At 35.6% G+C, this 16690-nt stretch overlaps 1 protein-coding gene across 1 annotated transcript; it reads left to right on the forward strand.

Moving 5' to 3' along the window:
• Positions 1-242: 242 nt before the first annotated feature.
• LOC121418734 (actin-histidine N-methyltransferase-like) lies at positions 243-16594 on the forward strand. Its single transcript, XM_041612812.1, has 14 exons — positions 243-340; positions 1825-1949; positions 2207-2302; positions 2769-2911; positions 3980-4055; positions 9744-9854; positions 10466-10546; positions 11811-11875; positions 12285-12340; positions 12900-13014; positions 13220-13461; positions 14088-14176; positions 14879-15039; positions 15598-16594. The coding sequence occupies exons 2-14, from the start codon at positions 1850-1852 to the stop codon at positions 16276-16278; spliced, it is 2016 nt and encodes a 671-aa protein (XP_041468746.1). The 5' UTR covers positions 243-340; positions 1825-1849; the 3' UTR covers positions 16279-16594.
• Positions 16595-16690: the final 96 nt, after the last annotated feature.

Raw genomic sequence — 16690 nt, forward strand, 5'->3', positions numbered from 1 at the left:
ATTGTTAACTTTACTTTCCATCTCTTTCAAATTATGAAAGTTCCCTGATCAATATTTCTACATGTCGCTTCTCTCAAAAATATAAAATCAAGAAAAAATTCCAGCTAAAAACAAACTTTCTAAGTGATCCAATTGAAAAGAAGGAAGAATCGGATGCGAGGGAAGAATAGAAGGAAGTATGCATCAAGGCCCAGCACGAAAATAAAAGGATCCTTTTATTTCCGTGAGGCGCATGCAGGAAAGGGGCACTTAGTTCCTTGCATATATATCCTGCCGTTGAGGGATCATCAACCACCTGCCGATCTCATATCTCAACAAATATTTCAGTCGGAAGTAAAAGGTAAAGTTTAACATTTTATCCTAATTTCTTATTTATCTACCTTTATTTCAATTAGTTTTAGGTTCTATGATTTAAGTATATGGCCGATGTATTGCTTTAGCTGGTTCTTAGGCCTGGCCCCGGGTCATATCTTTGAGCCGAATCTGAGAGTGAGAGAACTGGGCACTGGCTGTCTGTTGTCGACTTTCGTGCTGCTGCTGCGCTGCACCGCACCGGGCCGAGCCTGGGCTGGGCCGGGAGGCCAGGGAAGCCGACACGCCTCCCTGAGACTGAGTTGCGGCCCTAAACTGCAGCCGTCGCTTGAAAAGGCTGTGAAGCAGATTGAAAACGGATTAGAATTTTGAAAGCGATTTGTCGACTATAATGTATGTTACGTTGCCCAGCGTTTGGTTCAAACTTCAACTAACGTGTAAGTTCCATCATCATCATGTCCAGCGGCGTATGTACCGTACACGCGCATGATGTACAGATGGAGGGGGGAGGGTGCTTGGCCCTCCAAAAATATTTCACGATCAAGAAGAAAAAAGAGAAAAGAAATGATAGAAAGGAGAAATATGTTTTGTTATGTTATGCCAAAATCTAAATCTATCACAAAATTTGATTTTTGTAATGAAAATTTTGAAATTTTTGCTCGTTCACTTAACTTAAAGTTATACCTCAATCGCAACGTTTTAAAAATTTTGACTGATACGCTAATTCTAGCCCCCTCAAAATTTTTGACTAAATTCCATTTTCAGAAGTAGTTCACTATTGCCATGCATGCCACTGGCACTGGTCTACAAAAAGAAAATAGCCAGAGACTGCCAACTTAGCATTAGGCGCGCAGCGCGCAGGCGGAGTCTAACTTATTTGTACCAAACGCTTGCAATGTGGAAAATGATTACATACATTTGCAACATCCTTCCAATGGAAATACGAGTTGGAAGATAATGAAAAATGTCAAAAGTGCATTTTAATTAACATTTTTATTTCCTCAAAATTTGTGCATGCTTAAAACGCTGATTGGTAATTATGTTGAATTTCAAACAAATGGGAACTTTTGAAGACATTTATGGGAATTTTGAAGAGTTAAACATGCAACAGTACATGCCCCTTGATGGCAATGTATTCTTGAATTGTTAATTAAGTAAACGAGAAAATTTTAGAAGTATTTCAATGTCACAAGTGCTGCTTTATTGCATTGCATATTGCAGGTGGAGCACCTAGTGCCATTGCGCTTGTTAAAGGGTTAATATAAAGATATCCATATACAAGAATACCTACAAAATGCATGCACAATACATGAGAATAACCTTGGAACAAATTGCTCCTTTCAAGAAATATACAATAATTTGATTAGTAAGGGAAAGCGGGTAAGTTTAAGGGAAAATTTGAAGGTAAAAATACTGGAAGCCGGACGGATGGCATTCCAAATATTTTAGACTGCTTATTATGTGAAATTGTGAATTAAAAAAAACATATACTCTGTTCCCTCATGTCTTTAGGTTTTCTCCAGGGTACAGAAGCAAGATGGGACGAAAAAGTAAGCGAAAAACTAATCCTGGTCCAGATGAAGTGTCTAAAGCGGATAGGAGAGAACTGATTAAACTGTGTGGACAAGTTATCGACCGTAAGTAGTGCACCAATAATGGGTTTTTAATGTTGAATCATCAGCTAATCTAATACAGTAATAGAAAACATAGAGTTCATTATTTAAATATAATATTTCACGAAGTGATAAGAGGAAAGTGATGTATGCAATCATGTTGCTGTAATCAGATTTACTTTATTATATGTCCCTTCATTTGCATAATCTGAGGATACACTATTTCTCAATTTTCTTATACACTCTTTCTTTGGAAAAAAAATTCCCTATTTTCCTTACAGTGGCTGCCACTCCAATCCCACCAACTACTGGTGAACAATGGGAAGAATTCCTACAGATCCATAACGTGATTGAAAAGATACGCAAAAGACAGAAAGGTGAGTTCCAGCCAAAATAGATTGTGGTAATTGCAGGAAAAATATGTTTATCCCTTCTGTATATTTTGTTGTATTGTGTTTAATAGAAAGTTTAAGTATGTATCAGAAATCCAAGAGAGGAAGAAGATAAGAGTTGGTTAGTGTTAGCTCATATATTCAGCCTTGTCTATCCAGATTGATCCAGAGTTTGTCCTGATCATTTAAAAATACATAAATTAGATTTGAGAGTTATGTAAAATATTTTTCATTTAAAGATGAGTTAAACCAGTATACAAATATTACAGATATTTAAAAAATGTAGTGTAGATTAGTTGAAATCATTACTTTTCATAGGGCCTTTGCCCCTCAGAAATATTGTAACATACCTTGTTTTGGGTGTAAAGTTTTAACCATATAACTTGTTTGCCCCAAATATTAGTGAATATTGGTGAATGTAAGATGGGGTTTATGTTCTTTCATGTGGCAGGTGAGCCAAATCATCAGTCAAAGAGAGAAGAGCACTTTGAGGCATTCTTCAAGTGGCTCAATAAGAATGGAGTTTCATCAGATTCTGTCAAGATTGCCAAATTTGATCAGGGGTATGGTCTCCAAGCTACAAAGGATATCAAGGTAAGGGTATCCATGGCTTTGTCATTCTGGTATTTAGATGATTTTGTCAATATGTTAAAAGCTGTAGGACTTGGTATGATCAAATTGAATATGATTTGAATATAGGTCAGGCCTTGTTAGCACCAATGCTTCAAGTTTGCAAAGTCATCTGTTAATCATGTGTAGTGCACATTAGAAATGTTTTAAGCCATTATGTTACTAGGAATTAGGAACAATGAAATATCTGCTTTAATGTATTATCAGGTAAATATCCAATTTATCAATAAGAAATTCCCAATGAGGCAAGATGTCCTATATTATTTTTTTCTTTTTACCATTTCCCACATTACCCTTTATGACAATTACAAGGTATAAAAGTTCAAATATTGCTATGTTGCTATATTTTCATATCACATAGATAAGACTTTTTGGGCTGCCGTTCTGCGAGACCGTAAATTAAACACTTCAGTGTAATATCTCCTCCTTATTTTTCTTTTTGTTTTTCAGCAATTCTCTCAAGTTTAAAGGACACATTTTTTTTTGCCCTAACATAGGGGGGCAGGAGCCGGGGCCGGCTCAACCCCCCTCGGATCCACGCCTGCATAATAATGATTTTGAGAATCAGAGACAGATCACGTTATTCATCCTTATGACGACTTCAATTTCTAGTGTGATGGTTGTTATTTCAATCTGCTTCTTTGAAATATTTTTTGTCTTATCTTTGCAAACAATTTTTAAATCAAATTCAATTTTATTTCACCTATGCCAAAGAAGATTACCACTTCAGGGGGGTGTTTCACACACATTTAAGTATGACTTAAGTCCCACTTAAATGCTGACGCGTGCATGATATGCAATGCGCGATCTTATTGATAGATACGCAGTAGTGCGCGTCCTCATGACATGATCTGACCAATGCGGTCAAGCCTTTCATACCGTACGCAACTCTGTATTTAAGTGCGACTCTAAATCATACTTAAATCTTTGTGAAACACCCCCCTGTACAAGTAAATAGAGCATCATAACAATTTCAAAAGCCCACCAAATGATATGTGACATTTAATGCATTATTTTTTTTTACACCTAAAGAGTGATGAGCAACTTTTGAACATTCCAAGGAAAGTCATGATGACTGATCAGAATGCGTTGGAGTCACCCACAATAGGTAGGCTGTAGTTGAGTGGTCTTGTTATATTTACTACCAGAGCAATTTGGTGAATTATCGGATGGTCTAATACCACTTTGTCTACTTATCAGTTCTTCGGTCTACCTATCAGTTCTTCCAACTAAACATGGTCTAAACCAATTTCTTCTACAACCAGTTCGTCTAATATCCAATTCGTCTAACTCCTACTTGGTCTAATATCCAATTCGTCTAATGAGCAGTTGGACTAAAAGCATTTAGTCTAATTTGCAAGTGGTCTAACACCACTGGTCTACTGTCCACTTCGGCTAATTTTCATTTCGTCTAATTGTTATATGATTTAATTACTGTTTGGTCAAATTTACATGTGGTCTAATTTCTATTTCTAATTTCCATGTGGTCTGATATCCAATTGGTCTAATGACCACTTGGTCTAATCGTCAATTGGTCTAATTTTCATTTTGTCTAACTGTCTTACAGTGTAATGGTCGTTTGGTCTTATTCACACTTGTTCTAATGTCCATTTAGTCTAATATAAAATCATTCATTATGACTTATTTGATCTAAAATTAACAAATATGGTCATGGATAAATAAATATATGATAGAGTGCACTTTTAACGAGGAGGAGTGAAATTCTGCCATGCTCCAGCATTTTTTTAATTTTTAATTTTATGTACTCTGGGCCTACATGTTGGGTATATTTACTGGATTTAGTTACATCATACGTTTGACATACCACCTGGAATAATTTTCATGTTTTTGGATGCTGTGCTGACAACGAATTCAACTATGCCCAGAACTTAGAAAAACAAAGGACAGGACGCAGTCTCGAAGGGTAAATTGCGTGCCTTACCATTGCTGAGAGCTGAGGGAGCGTCTTCACTCAGTGGTTACCCTTCAGATGCTGATGTAGCTGCTGGTCACTCAACCAGTGACCAACAAAGGGATTCTCACCTTTTAAACACAATACGGATGCAAGTGGACATGACTATTAATGAAGAACATTTAGCTAAATTGGTAGAGGCCGTCGTTGAGGCAAAGGATCAAGTTAGGCAAGACATCTATTCTTCCATTCAACTTGACTTAACAAAAGGATGAGATAAGCTCCCTACGAAGGTCAATGAATGACCTTCAAAAGCAAGTAACTGATCTTTAAGGCCTTTGTGAGGAACAGGAGCAATACTCCAGGTGAAACTGTTTACGTTTTCATGGGATTCCGCAAAGTTCTCACGAGAATACTGATCAGCTGATCATTGATACATTTCGCAAGACACTTCACATCAAACTCCATTCAGTCCATATCGACCGCAGTCACCATGTAATTCCGAGATCCTGGGATAAATCAAAACCATGACCGATCATCAAGTTTTCTCGCTATGAAACTGGCTACGCCATCTATCGGGCACGTTCCAAGATGAGAGGTTCGAATACATACATTCATGAAGACCTGACCCCCACTCACCAAGGCATTGTGAATGAATTCAGATAAAAGGTAATGGTCAAGAAGATTTGGACTCTGGACGGAAGAATCACGGTACTGACGAATGGGGAAAGTATCTGTTTCTTCCAAAGGTGGAATTAAATCCTTCATCTCTCATAAACTCATGACTGATTTGTATTATACCATTGTCTTACCACATATGGATTCTTGTTGTACAATATACGGAAATAGCTCAAAAAGCAAAGTAAAAAGAATTTAAACGCTTAAAAATAGATATGCAAAACTTTTCTTAAATGCTGATCACTGTACATCCAGATCTGTTTTGTTGAACAAAGTGAAATGGCAGTCAGTGGAACAGAGAACCGAATACCAGAAATGTGTTACAGTATATACGATCCTGAACGGATTAGCACCCCCATATTTAGACCCTTTGATTAACAAACGAACAGTTCTTTATACCACATGCTATGCAGGTAATTTTCCTTTACTTGTACCAACACCTACATGTAGAACAGATTACACGAAGAAATATAATTTCATATTCTGGCAGTCAAGCATTTAGTAATCTTCCTTGTTCAGTGTAGATGAGCCCTTTTTAAAACAAACGTGTCATCTGTTGAGTCATACTTGATGATTTTATCCTGAAAGCACCCGGATTCAATCTGGTGATATAGTGGGGGGGGGGGAGCCCAGGGGAGGGGGCGCGATACTCTTTGATTCAGCTGTAATTATATTATGCAGTAGATTATGAACTTTCTTTTTAATTTTTACATTGATTTGATTAAATTACATATTCTATTATTGAAACTCTGAAAAATTGTCATCTTAAATATTCTTAACACTATGATGTATTTGACTATTTATTGTTATTGATTTATCTAGGTATGTTTTTATGTCTTTTATCATTCCCAGGGCTGCCTTGTAAATCAGATTACATATCTGAAGGGGCTACCCTGGTAAAAGAAAACTAAAATAAGTGAATAAATAAAGAATATACACCATGCATCACTTAATACATGTCGCCAGGATCCAGAGGGGTAGAGCCGGGCTAGGGCTGGTGGCAGGCGCAAACATCTCCCTGAAGGACTACCGATGACGAGATAGTCGCTCATCAAATGAATTATTCTAATCAAATGTAATTCTAATATTTAGGCCTATATCGATTATATCTCTGTTGCTGAAAATTATATCATACTCATAATCATTAGATCACTGCATGTATGTGGATTCTAAGTATTGGGTTAACAATAAGTTGGGGACCTTGTAGCTTAGAATGGTCGAAAGGTGGTGGTTTCATCAGAATAACATTATTATGAAGAAAGGAACAAAAATAGAATTATTATGTAATTATTGTGTGGATATGTATCTGGTAAACATGTTTATGGGCGATTCCATGCTAGAAAAATCAGCCATTTTCACATTTTCCAGCCTCCTGTCCAACGAACGAAAATCTTCAATTTGTTCTGTGGTAATATTAAAGTACTACTGGGAAGACATGCAAAAAACTGACAACCAACAAAAATATGTTGTCCATAGGTGAATTATAGCTTAAAATGTTGCGTGTCGTAAGGGACATTTCTGCGTCCTGTACGACACACAACAATTTCATCTATAATTTACCCATAATAAATTTTTATGTGTTGGTTATTAGTTTTTCACATGACTACCCACTATAGCTTTATGATATTATTGCTCAAACATTCGGCTAGGAAACTAGAAATTGTTGTCAAAATGTCCCGTACGACACGTATGGAATCGCCCTTATGCCTCTTTTTATAATTATTGTTATTCACCATTACGGATGATACTTGAACTTGATGGTAAATAAGCAAATAATTATGCAATTTGTGGGGATTCCAAAAGTTACAAAGCCATTCGATCATGTAATTTTGTATTGAATATGTTGTTATCTTCTCACCCTATTTTTTTGTGTTAATTCTTCGCCTCCTCCTTAATATGGATTAGGGGGAGGGGGAAAGGGGGCAACAATCCCTAAGATTATGAATGTTATCCCCACCAAAATATTTGAAAGAAATTGCAGTTTTGTATGTGGTAGCAAGACTAAAAAAAATTTGATGTCGTATGTTTTTTTTTCCACCCTTTTTTATCTTTCGTTTTGATGGGACTGCAGATTTTCCGACGAGCCTCAGATAGGCCGACGGGAGCACAGATTTACCGACGGTATCCTTTTTTCTCTCTTTCCTTCTTCCTCTTCTTGTTTCTGTCCTCTTTTTCCCTTAATTTTTCCCGAAGGGAGGGCAGATTTGCTGACGGGACCTCAGATTTGCAGACAGGAGCGCAGATTTGCCAACAGGAACATAGATTTGCCGACGGTATGAAGAATAGTGGGGGTGTCGCACCCCCTTAAGCTACGGCCCTGCGGATGACAGAAGTTACATCAGAATAAGTGGATTATGAAGAAAAGTACAAAGGTTCTCCTTGTTCAATTCAATGTACCAATTATGGATTATGGGTAACGTGAATTAAAAAAAAAAAAAATATCTATTTGAGTAACCGAGGAGACAACGTGCTTTAATATGGACGATACTTGAAGAAGGATACGGTACAAACTATTATCCCAATGGAATTTAGATCAAGCACTATGTAGACGCAATGAATGTTAGATTATTTGGAAATTAGCCGAAGTGGAAATTAGACTTAAGTGGTAAATAGACAGAAGTGGAAATTAGACCAACTACACATTTGAGCAACTGCAATATGAATATTAGACCAACTAGTATTAGATTAACCGACAATTAGACGATTTTGTATTAGACCAAGTGACAATAAAATGCATTAGACGAAATGGCAGTAAGACCAAGTGACAATTAGCCCATTAGGCATTAGATCATATGGCTATTGGACCAAGAGGCCATTAGACTAATTGGCTTGTAGACCAAGTGGCCATTAATTGGCAACTAGACCAAGTGGTAATTAGACCAAATGAGAATTGAACAAAGTGGGATACCCCAAATATTGTTAGCCAATCTGAAGTTCAGACAAAGTGGTGTTAGACCAACTGTAAGTAAACATCAATTCTTGTGACCTGCTACCCCAGAACCAACAATACGTTGCCAGGAAAGGTTCTGTGCAAATAGCTGAAACAATAATTTGGTCTAATTTGAGTAAATCTACTGGATACCTGGCAGCCTGCTTCCCACTGGTATCATGCCTAATAATGAAGAATTAAATGGTAGATTTTCATATTGATCTGCATTGGCTACACGCAACCCAGGTGTAGTAAGTGAGTACATTCTAGCATTTAAAGGATAAGTCCACCCCAACAAAAAGTTGATTTGAATAAGTAGAGAAAAATCCAACAAGCATAACACTGAAAATTTCATCAAAATCGGATGAAAAATAAAGTTATGACATTTTTAAGTTTAGCTTAATGTCACAGAACAGTTATATGCACATCCCCTTCAGTATGCCAATGAGGGAACTGATGACATCACTCACTATTTCTTTTGTATTTTAAATATGAAATATTTTAATTTTCTCATTGTCCTGTGAAACTAAATTTTATTTCTCCCTGAACATGTGGAATTACCATTACCATAACATTGTATGGCTCATTCAAGTTGGACCTTGTTGTCAAATATGTAAAAATTGAAATATTGTATAATTCAAACAATAAAAAACAAAAGAAATCGTGAGTGAGGGACATCACCGATTCTCTCATTTGCATGTGACTAAATTGTGCATAACTATTTCGTGAAATGTAAGCGGAACTTTAAAATGTCATTATTTTCTTATTTTACATTCGATTTTGATGAAATTTTCAGCATTATACTTGTCTGATTTTTCTCTATTGAGGCAAATCAACATTTTCCTAAGGTGGACTTGACCTTTAAACTTCTTTGTTTTTTCTGTTTTTAATCATTCAAAGAAAAGAGTTACATATCAATTGTTTAAAAAAAAACAAAGCAAAGACAGTTGCAAAAGCAAAAGAAAAAAAAATTAAGTGCAGTTTTAAAGACAAGATGAAATATGTCACATCAACCTTCAGTATCATATCACAAATCAAACCTACATTAACTGAAATGTTGCCTTAGTGACCCCTTTGTGCCACTCTGGATTTTGTCTAATTTATTTATTATTTGCACTGCATACTGGGAGCAGCAACCATGGCTTAAGCTAGGATAGGAAGTGCATTTTATTGATTTTTTTCTGAAATGTTTTCTTTTAGACCTGTAGGGGATGTGGAACTTAACTGGTATAGTAGATCAATTTCAGGCATCTCTTTGTGTTTTGTTATGTTTGCAGGTGAACTGGTACGAGGTGATCGCCTTTTGAAAGGAATGCCCAATGTTGCTCTTGCTGTCTTCATTATCTCTGAGAAGTTGAAGCCTAACTCCTTCTGGAAGCCATATCTGGGTATCCTTAAGAAATAAAGCATGCATTTTGTTTCTATTTTTTTTTCAAGCATTGATTTAAAATCCCTGGTAAACGTTGCACTTACTTATTACTGTCAACCTAGCAGTAGTGAAGATTTATTATTACTTTGAGTGTGATCTTCTATGGAACAGAAGTGTCTTTATTTCAAATTTAGGGAATTCTGGTCAGATAGTGAAAAAATGGGGAAAATGAATGATTAGAAACTTCTAATCTCTCTATTATTAACATGGAAAACAATAACAGTGTGAGGATTCTGAAATCATTTAAACGATATGTAATGACTGAGCAACATAATATGAGACACAAGAGTGTATGTATGGAACTGTATGAAACATTTATATTTCATTCATTGACTGTTATGATGCCTTATGCACAACCTTTAACATAGAATATTTGACCCTTTTTTGTCCAGAGAGAAAAATTGCACATGATATTCTAAGGCAGGAGTACTACAAATTGCAAAAAGGTGTTGGCAAATTCTTTGCCCAGTAAATACATTGATATCTTGTTGAAAAATAATCTGATGATATTGTTGTTTTCATTGCTGCTTTGAGTAAGGTAGTATTGTAGCCTTGACCTTTGACCTGTAGATATTTTGCCTTCATCATACAACCTCCCTCTGTATTTCACACCTGATGACATAAAGCTATTTAAGGGGACTACGGTGTATGGTAAGACTAAAGATTCTTCCTGTTTGCTTTTTTTAAAATTGAATTTATATTACATTTCAATATTTAACCCTAAATAATAGACTGGGCTATTTTAACGCCTAAGAAGACGGGGGGGGGGGGGGGGGGCTGATTCAGCCCCTCTTATGATCTTGGCCGTTGATCGAGACGAAAATTGGCACGCATGTTACCCATGGCACTATCTACTAAACTGTAATATCAAATTCTGCAAAAAATCTCATTGCTCATTAATTATGCTAATTTAAGCGTAAAATCGTTTGCTCTAATTAATAAAATAATGCCCCTAAAATGCTAATTATTGTTTCACATACTCTAGATAGGCATCTGATCAAATTTATTTTTCAAAAATTTCAACATCACATTTATTTTCTTAAGTATTCTATTGTTTTCTAAATTCTTATGTATTTCTTAGTTTTTCAACTTTTTGGTTTTTATTATGTTTTCAATGGAAATTGTCGGGACTTTATTTTGACCATAAAAAGATAGAATTAATTGATTTTAAGCAGGAAAAGGAAAAATAATGATACATTTATGAATTTTGGCTAAAACCGTTATTTGCATTGGATTTGTACACAAATTCATGTTTTTGAGTAATTTTTGGTCTGCATGCACTTACGAAATGTTGTGTGATTTTGGAACCGCGTACCCGGGGTCACAATTTTGGTCTCAAAAGTTGCGCGAGACTTGAAAGTAAAAAGTGAGCGAGTGACGCAGTCAAAAAAATTCACGCGGCGGATTTATCACGAAAAATGTTGAGGCCCCCCCCCCCAGTCTTAGGTTTAAACATCAGGGTTGTATTTCTAAACCCTTTGAGATATGTTCCTGACACAGTGGATTGACAAGTCCATGGTGGCCTAGAAAATAATTCTATGCTATGCACCCCTTAAAAAAAGGGGTTGGGAGTTGTTGATGTTTCTATGCATGGTGCACTCAAGTCCATGTGATTTGAGGTACTGGTGATATGTGTAGCACTTTGAATTGTGAGACAACCATAAGTATATTTTGAAAGGAAAAATGAATACAATGGGTTAAGTTCTTCCTATTTTAATGTTTGTTTGCCTATGAATTTTTATAATCTTCAGTATTTACTGCTGTCTTTAAAGTTGAACTTCAAAGTCAATCCCCAAATATCAATTTAAAGAAGAAATAATGCAGAACATGGTGTTATTCATTAATTGGCATGTTTACCAATGGAAATCATTTTGATGTAACTTTGGATTAACTATGAGCCTCTTTTTCTGTACAGGTGAATTCTTGAAGCAGTATAAAAACATTGCAAGGCAGTATGGGTACTTGTTTAAACTATTCAATGTAAGTCTCTTCTATTCTTGTCATTTTTCTTCTAATTTTCTTTTAATGATAATGATGATCATGACGACGACAACAACAACAATAATGGATTCTTCTAAAGTGCACAAGTTACCTTTTTTTGTTTCTTTATTATAATGGTTGTGTATTTCATTGTCCACACATAAGCCTTACCAATGCTTTTGTGATGGTTTTAAACTTGATTTTAAATGTTTTCTTAGATTTTATAGAGATTTAGACTTTACAATTTGATTCTTATTACATATAATGTTGATAGTGATGATGGTAACGATGATTATGACAATGATGATAATAGATAGTGTTGATGATGATGATGAATGATGATGACAGTGGTAACCATGAGCATGTTGACAATGATCTTTATGTCCATTCTTGTCTTTTCTTTTCCAAGTTACCTGATAATAGTAAATTGCAGCTTCGAGAGCACTTCACATATGACTTCTACAGGTTAGTGCTTGGTGTATTTCTAGGTGTATGGATTTTAATCTTTACAGTTTATAACATGTTGTATCTGACTTTGTTCCAACTACAATAAGAGGGTAACTCAATTCATAAGACTTATGCTTTCATTGAAAATTTGAAGGAGCATTCATTATTTAACAAAAATCAATGCATAGCTTCTGACTTCTTCATAAGAGATACAACTAGGTGACAGCGACAATGATGATGATGATGGTGGTGATGTTGGTGATGGTGGTGATGGTAATGATGATGGTGAAGGTGATAATAAAGAAATTCTATTGTCTTATCTATTGACCATTGATGAAAAAATGTATAAGAATAAGAAACAAAAAAAAAAAAATATGACACAAAAAGTCCTTTCTTTGTGTGTGATCTCTATGGCCAGTTTCATGGAACATACATTTATGGGATCAAAACACAAATATTTCTTTATAGTAAGGTGGTATTTAATTAGAATTCACAGGTTTTAAATTTGGCCAGTAATCATCTTGTGGAAACAGCTCCAAGCATCTATGACATACCACTTAAAATTCTGTTTGTGCAGATGGGCAGTTTCCACAGTGATGACCCGACAGAATCAGATACCAGCCAAGGATAGCAAGGGTCTGTCTTTGAGTCTTATTCCATTGTGGGATATGTGTAACCATGCTAATGGTGAGGTAAGTATTCTCTATACCCTTTCCATTGTCATGTTTTAACAAATATAGATCCTGCAGCATTTTTGAGGGTTTACGATTCAATTCCACAATATACAAAAGACATGAATATATCTGTATGCTCCCACAACTGTCAAATCTATCATATGAAGATGTTACTTGACTTCGAGTGATAAAAAGATAGCCACATCACATTCGTTTTTTTCAGATGAAGACAGATTTTATTGAAGAAACGGATTCCTGTATCAACATGGCTCTCAGGGACTTTAACGTTGGCGAGCAGATCTTCATCTGCTACGGCCGTCGTTCCAGTTCGGACCTGCTGCTCTACAGCGGATTCATTTACCAGGATAACATCTTTGATGGCATGGCCATACAGCTAGGACTAAGCACCAGCGATAGACTGTATGCCATGAAAGCACAGCTTTGTGCTGTAATGAAGCTTACGGTGTAAGTCATTTCCACACCACCTTATTATCTAGGGCCATGTTGCATAAAATGTTCAATTAATTGTAACTTCTAAGGAAACTTAGTTTGATTGGATAATGAGCAAGGATGCCGATGTGTTAGTGATGAAAATTACCATGGATGTTGTGAATGTAATTTTGGGGAAGGGCTCATGTTCTTGTTCATGTGGTAAGAATCAAATATTCATAGTCATGGAGCTTGCATTGGAAGTCATTTTGATAGCTTGATAATTGTATCATTAATTAATTTGATGAAATTAACTTTGATGAACTTATTCATTAAAGAATTTAATAAACTAGTGACATGTATGATTATGATATTTTTTTAATCGCAGTTGAGTTTTCAATATTATTGTCTATCAGTTTTCAGCATTGTAGTGTATGGGTATATTTGATCTGTTTTTGACAAGATTTTTGGAAGTATTTTTTCCATACAGTCATAGTCTGAATTACTTTACTGACATTTGATTAACTCTGTGAAGGAACATTTATTCTTTAGTCCAAATAATGGAATGGGATGATTTTCAACAACATTTTCCTACATGTACATTTATATTAGAAGTCTTTGCAGTTTTGTTGATATATATATATTTTTTTCTTGTTATTTAGACCTTCCCAGAATTACCATATTTCCTCAGGAAAGGTACCAGTATCTCTGGAGCTGTTGACGTTCTTGAGGATATTCTGCATGAATGATTGTAAGCTCTTATATTCTATATGGACTACCTGCCTATATACCTATTTTGCAGAAACAAAAAAAAATTACTCATCTCTTTGTTCCAGTTTTCATTGAGTTATAAATGTTTATTTGATGAGTGAAATTCAAGAAACTAGCCCACCTTTTTTTTTATTTCATAATTTGATGTGATGAATTATCCTACTGTTTTTGTTACAAGTGAGAGATACTCTATGACCATCTAAGAAAAATTGAAAATTGAAGTTCATGTAATGACATGCAGAAGTAAAGAAAAATGGTTATATGACATCAGCTCACTTCTTTGCATGCATGCATATCAGTAACCAATAAATATTTAATTTTGTCGACAGGACTTATGCTTTTACTGGAAAACCTATTTTTTTCTTATGACCTGCATATTGCTGTTTCACATAAAAGAAGCAGCATTCATCATATTTCCATCAATATACTTTTTTAATCTGACTTCGATGACGTTGCATTTTTTTTTTCCTAGTTGGATTTATCCAAATCAAACAGAATTCTGGTGAAGTTCTAATTAAGGACATTGTTTGGGGTGTTTGTTGCTTGATGTTTAAGTGAAAGAAATCTCTATTGGATCTAGTAGATCACCCTTTGTATTACACTGCTCAGGTTTGCTTAAATTTTGATGAAAGAAACCAGAAATATTGTCCATGTAACTCCATTGCCTGTATCTTTTACACAGTCGAATTGAGAGACCGTCTGCTGGGAGAGAACAGGACTAATGCTCTATACAACCTTGTAGATAGGAATAAGATTGTCAGTAAGCTGAATGAATTACGTACATGTGTTTACCTAGCCACAAGGATCACACTACTCCAGCGTCAGTACAAGACATCCATTCAGGTAGGGAATAACCTTCAAATTCTAGCTATTTTCAAGTTAATTTATTTGTTGCTATATTATGCTAAATTATTACTTTCAAATGATGATTGGAATTTAAAATTTTAATCAAACCATTTAGGGGATAAGACTTATTCCTCTTAAAATGTTCACTGGGTGTTGTGGCTTGCAGCATAAAAGGGTAAATCCCCAATTTATATCCTTCAAATGGTGTGTAATAGGTCAATCCTCAGCTATAAGGTGTAAGTCTCTGTAACTGGTTGATATATACTCTGATAGATGCCCAGTCACACACACTTGTACACATGCAGTTCAAGTTCTCATAAAATAACACAGATATGAACTTATCTAAGCTCAATTAAAGTACATCTAAGTAATACAAACTTTACAATTCATGCTCATAATATTAGTAAATGTCTTAAAGAAAGTTTCCATGGACTTTTCCAAAATGTATAGAGAGGCAATGAAAGGGTGATGGGAAAGAAAAGATGAAAATTATTCAAATAAAGATAAGGGAAATGATCCACAATTTTTGTGCATACTGTATATTGATCATTTCAGGAAGACGAGGAGAAGTTGAAGGATGAGAAGCTCAGTGCTCGAGAGCGTACTGCCACAGAGCTCCTCCTGATTGAGAAGCGCACCCTTGAGAATGCTCTGGAACACTGCGCCTTCTGGAGAGAGAAAATAGAGGCCTTGCCTGAGGACGCAACCTCCTTTCCAGCAGCACAGGAAGATGATGGAGATGTGGTAGATCGATGGGAGGACAGAGAGGAGGATGAGAGTAAGAATGGTGATGTGCAGACGGGGATGAAGGATGAACTTGCAGGTGTGAATGGGGTTCCTGGAGACAAGGATATTGCACTTGGTGATACCCAGAAGGTGGAAAATGGAGCCGACCCAGAGACAGAACCAGTCAATGGAGATGGAAAGGTAAATGGTGATGGACATGGCGATTTCGATATAAACAGTAAGGCAAACAGTGAGCGGACAGAGACTAATTCGCACATCCCAACTTCAAACAAAGGACTAGTCAAGAACTCAGATGCCATCACAAAGACCACACCCAATGGGAACATTAAGATGAATGGAGGTATAGACAGTAGGAGACAAGAGGCATCCAATGGTCATGCCAATGGTACAGAAGAAATACTTCCAGTTGAAGGTAGCTTGAAAAAAGTAAATGGTGCAATAAATGGTCACTCATTAATAGCTCCTACTAATGGATCTAAAGAGGAATAGAGGTCAAGCACAGCTATATAGAAAATATTTGTATATCTGCTTTGATCAAGTGTATGATGATTTTTTTTAAACAAATGTGTACAGATAAGATCAAGAAAATTATAATGGAAGTACACATCATGTGTTTATCTTAGTTTTACATATATCAGGGAATGGGAAGACAATCATGAGAAATGTTTATAATGCCAAAGTTATAGATAATTTTATTATTTTTTTGTGTTCACAAGCATTCAGCTGTTACAACATTTTGTGAATGTTGTAGTTATACATACCATGCCTGCCAACCTCTCTAAGTCACAAGATGAAGATTTTTTTTTTAAACAATAGTTTTGTATAATTGATTTCTAATATTCTTATATTTATAAATATAATAGAAATTTATAGTGCCATCTACTTTCTAGAATTAGTAAAA

The sequence above is a fragment of the Lytechinus variegatus genome, chromosome 7 (genome assembly GCF_018143015.1).
Source record: "Lytechinus variegatus isolate NC3 chromosome 7, Lvar_3.0, whole genome shotgun sequence".
Taxonomy (NCBI): domain Eukaryota; kingdom Metazoa; phylum Echinodermata; class Echinoidea; order Temnopleuroida; family Toxopneustidae; genus Lytechinus; species Lytechinus variegatus.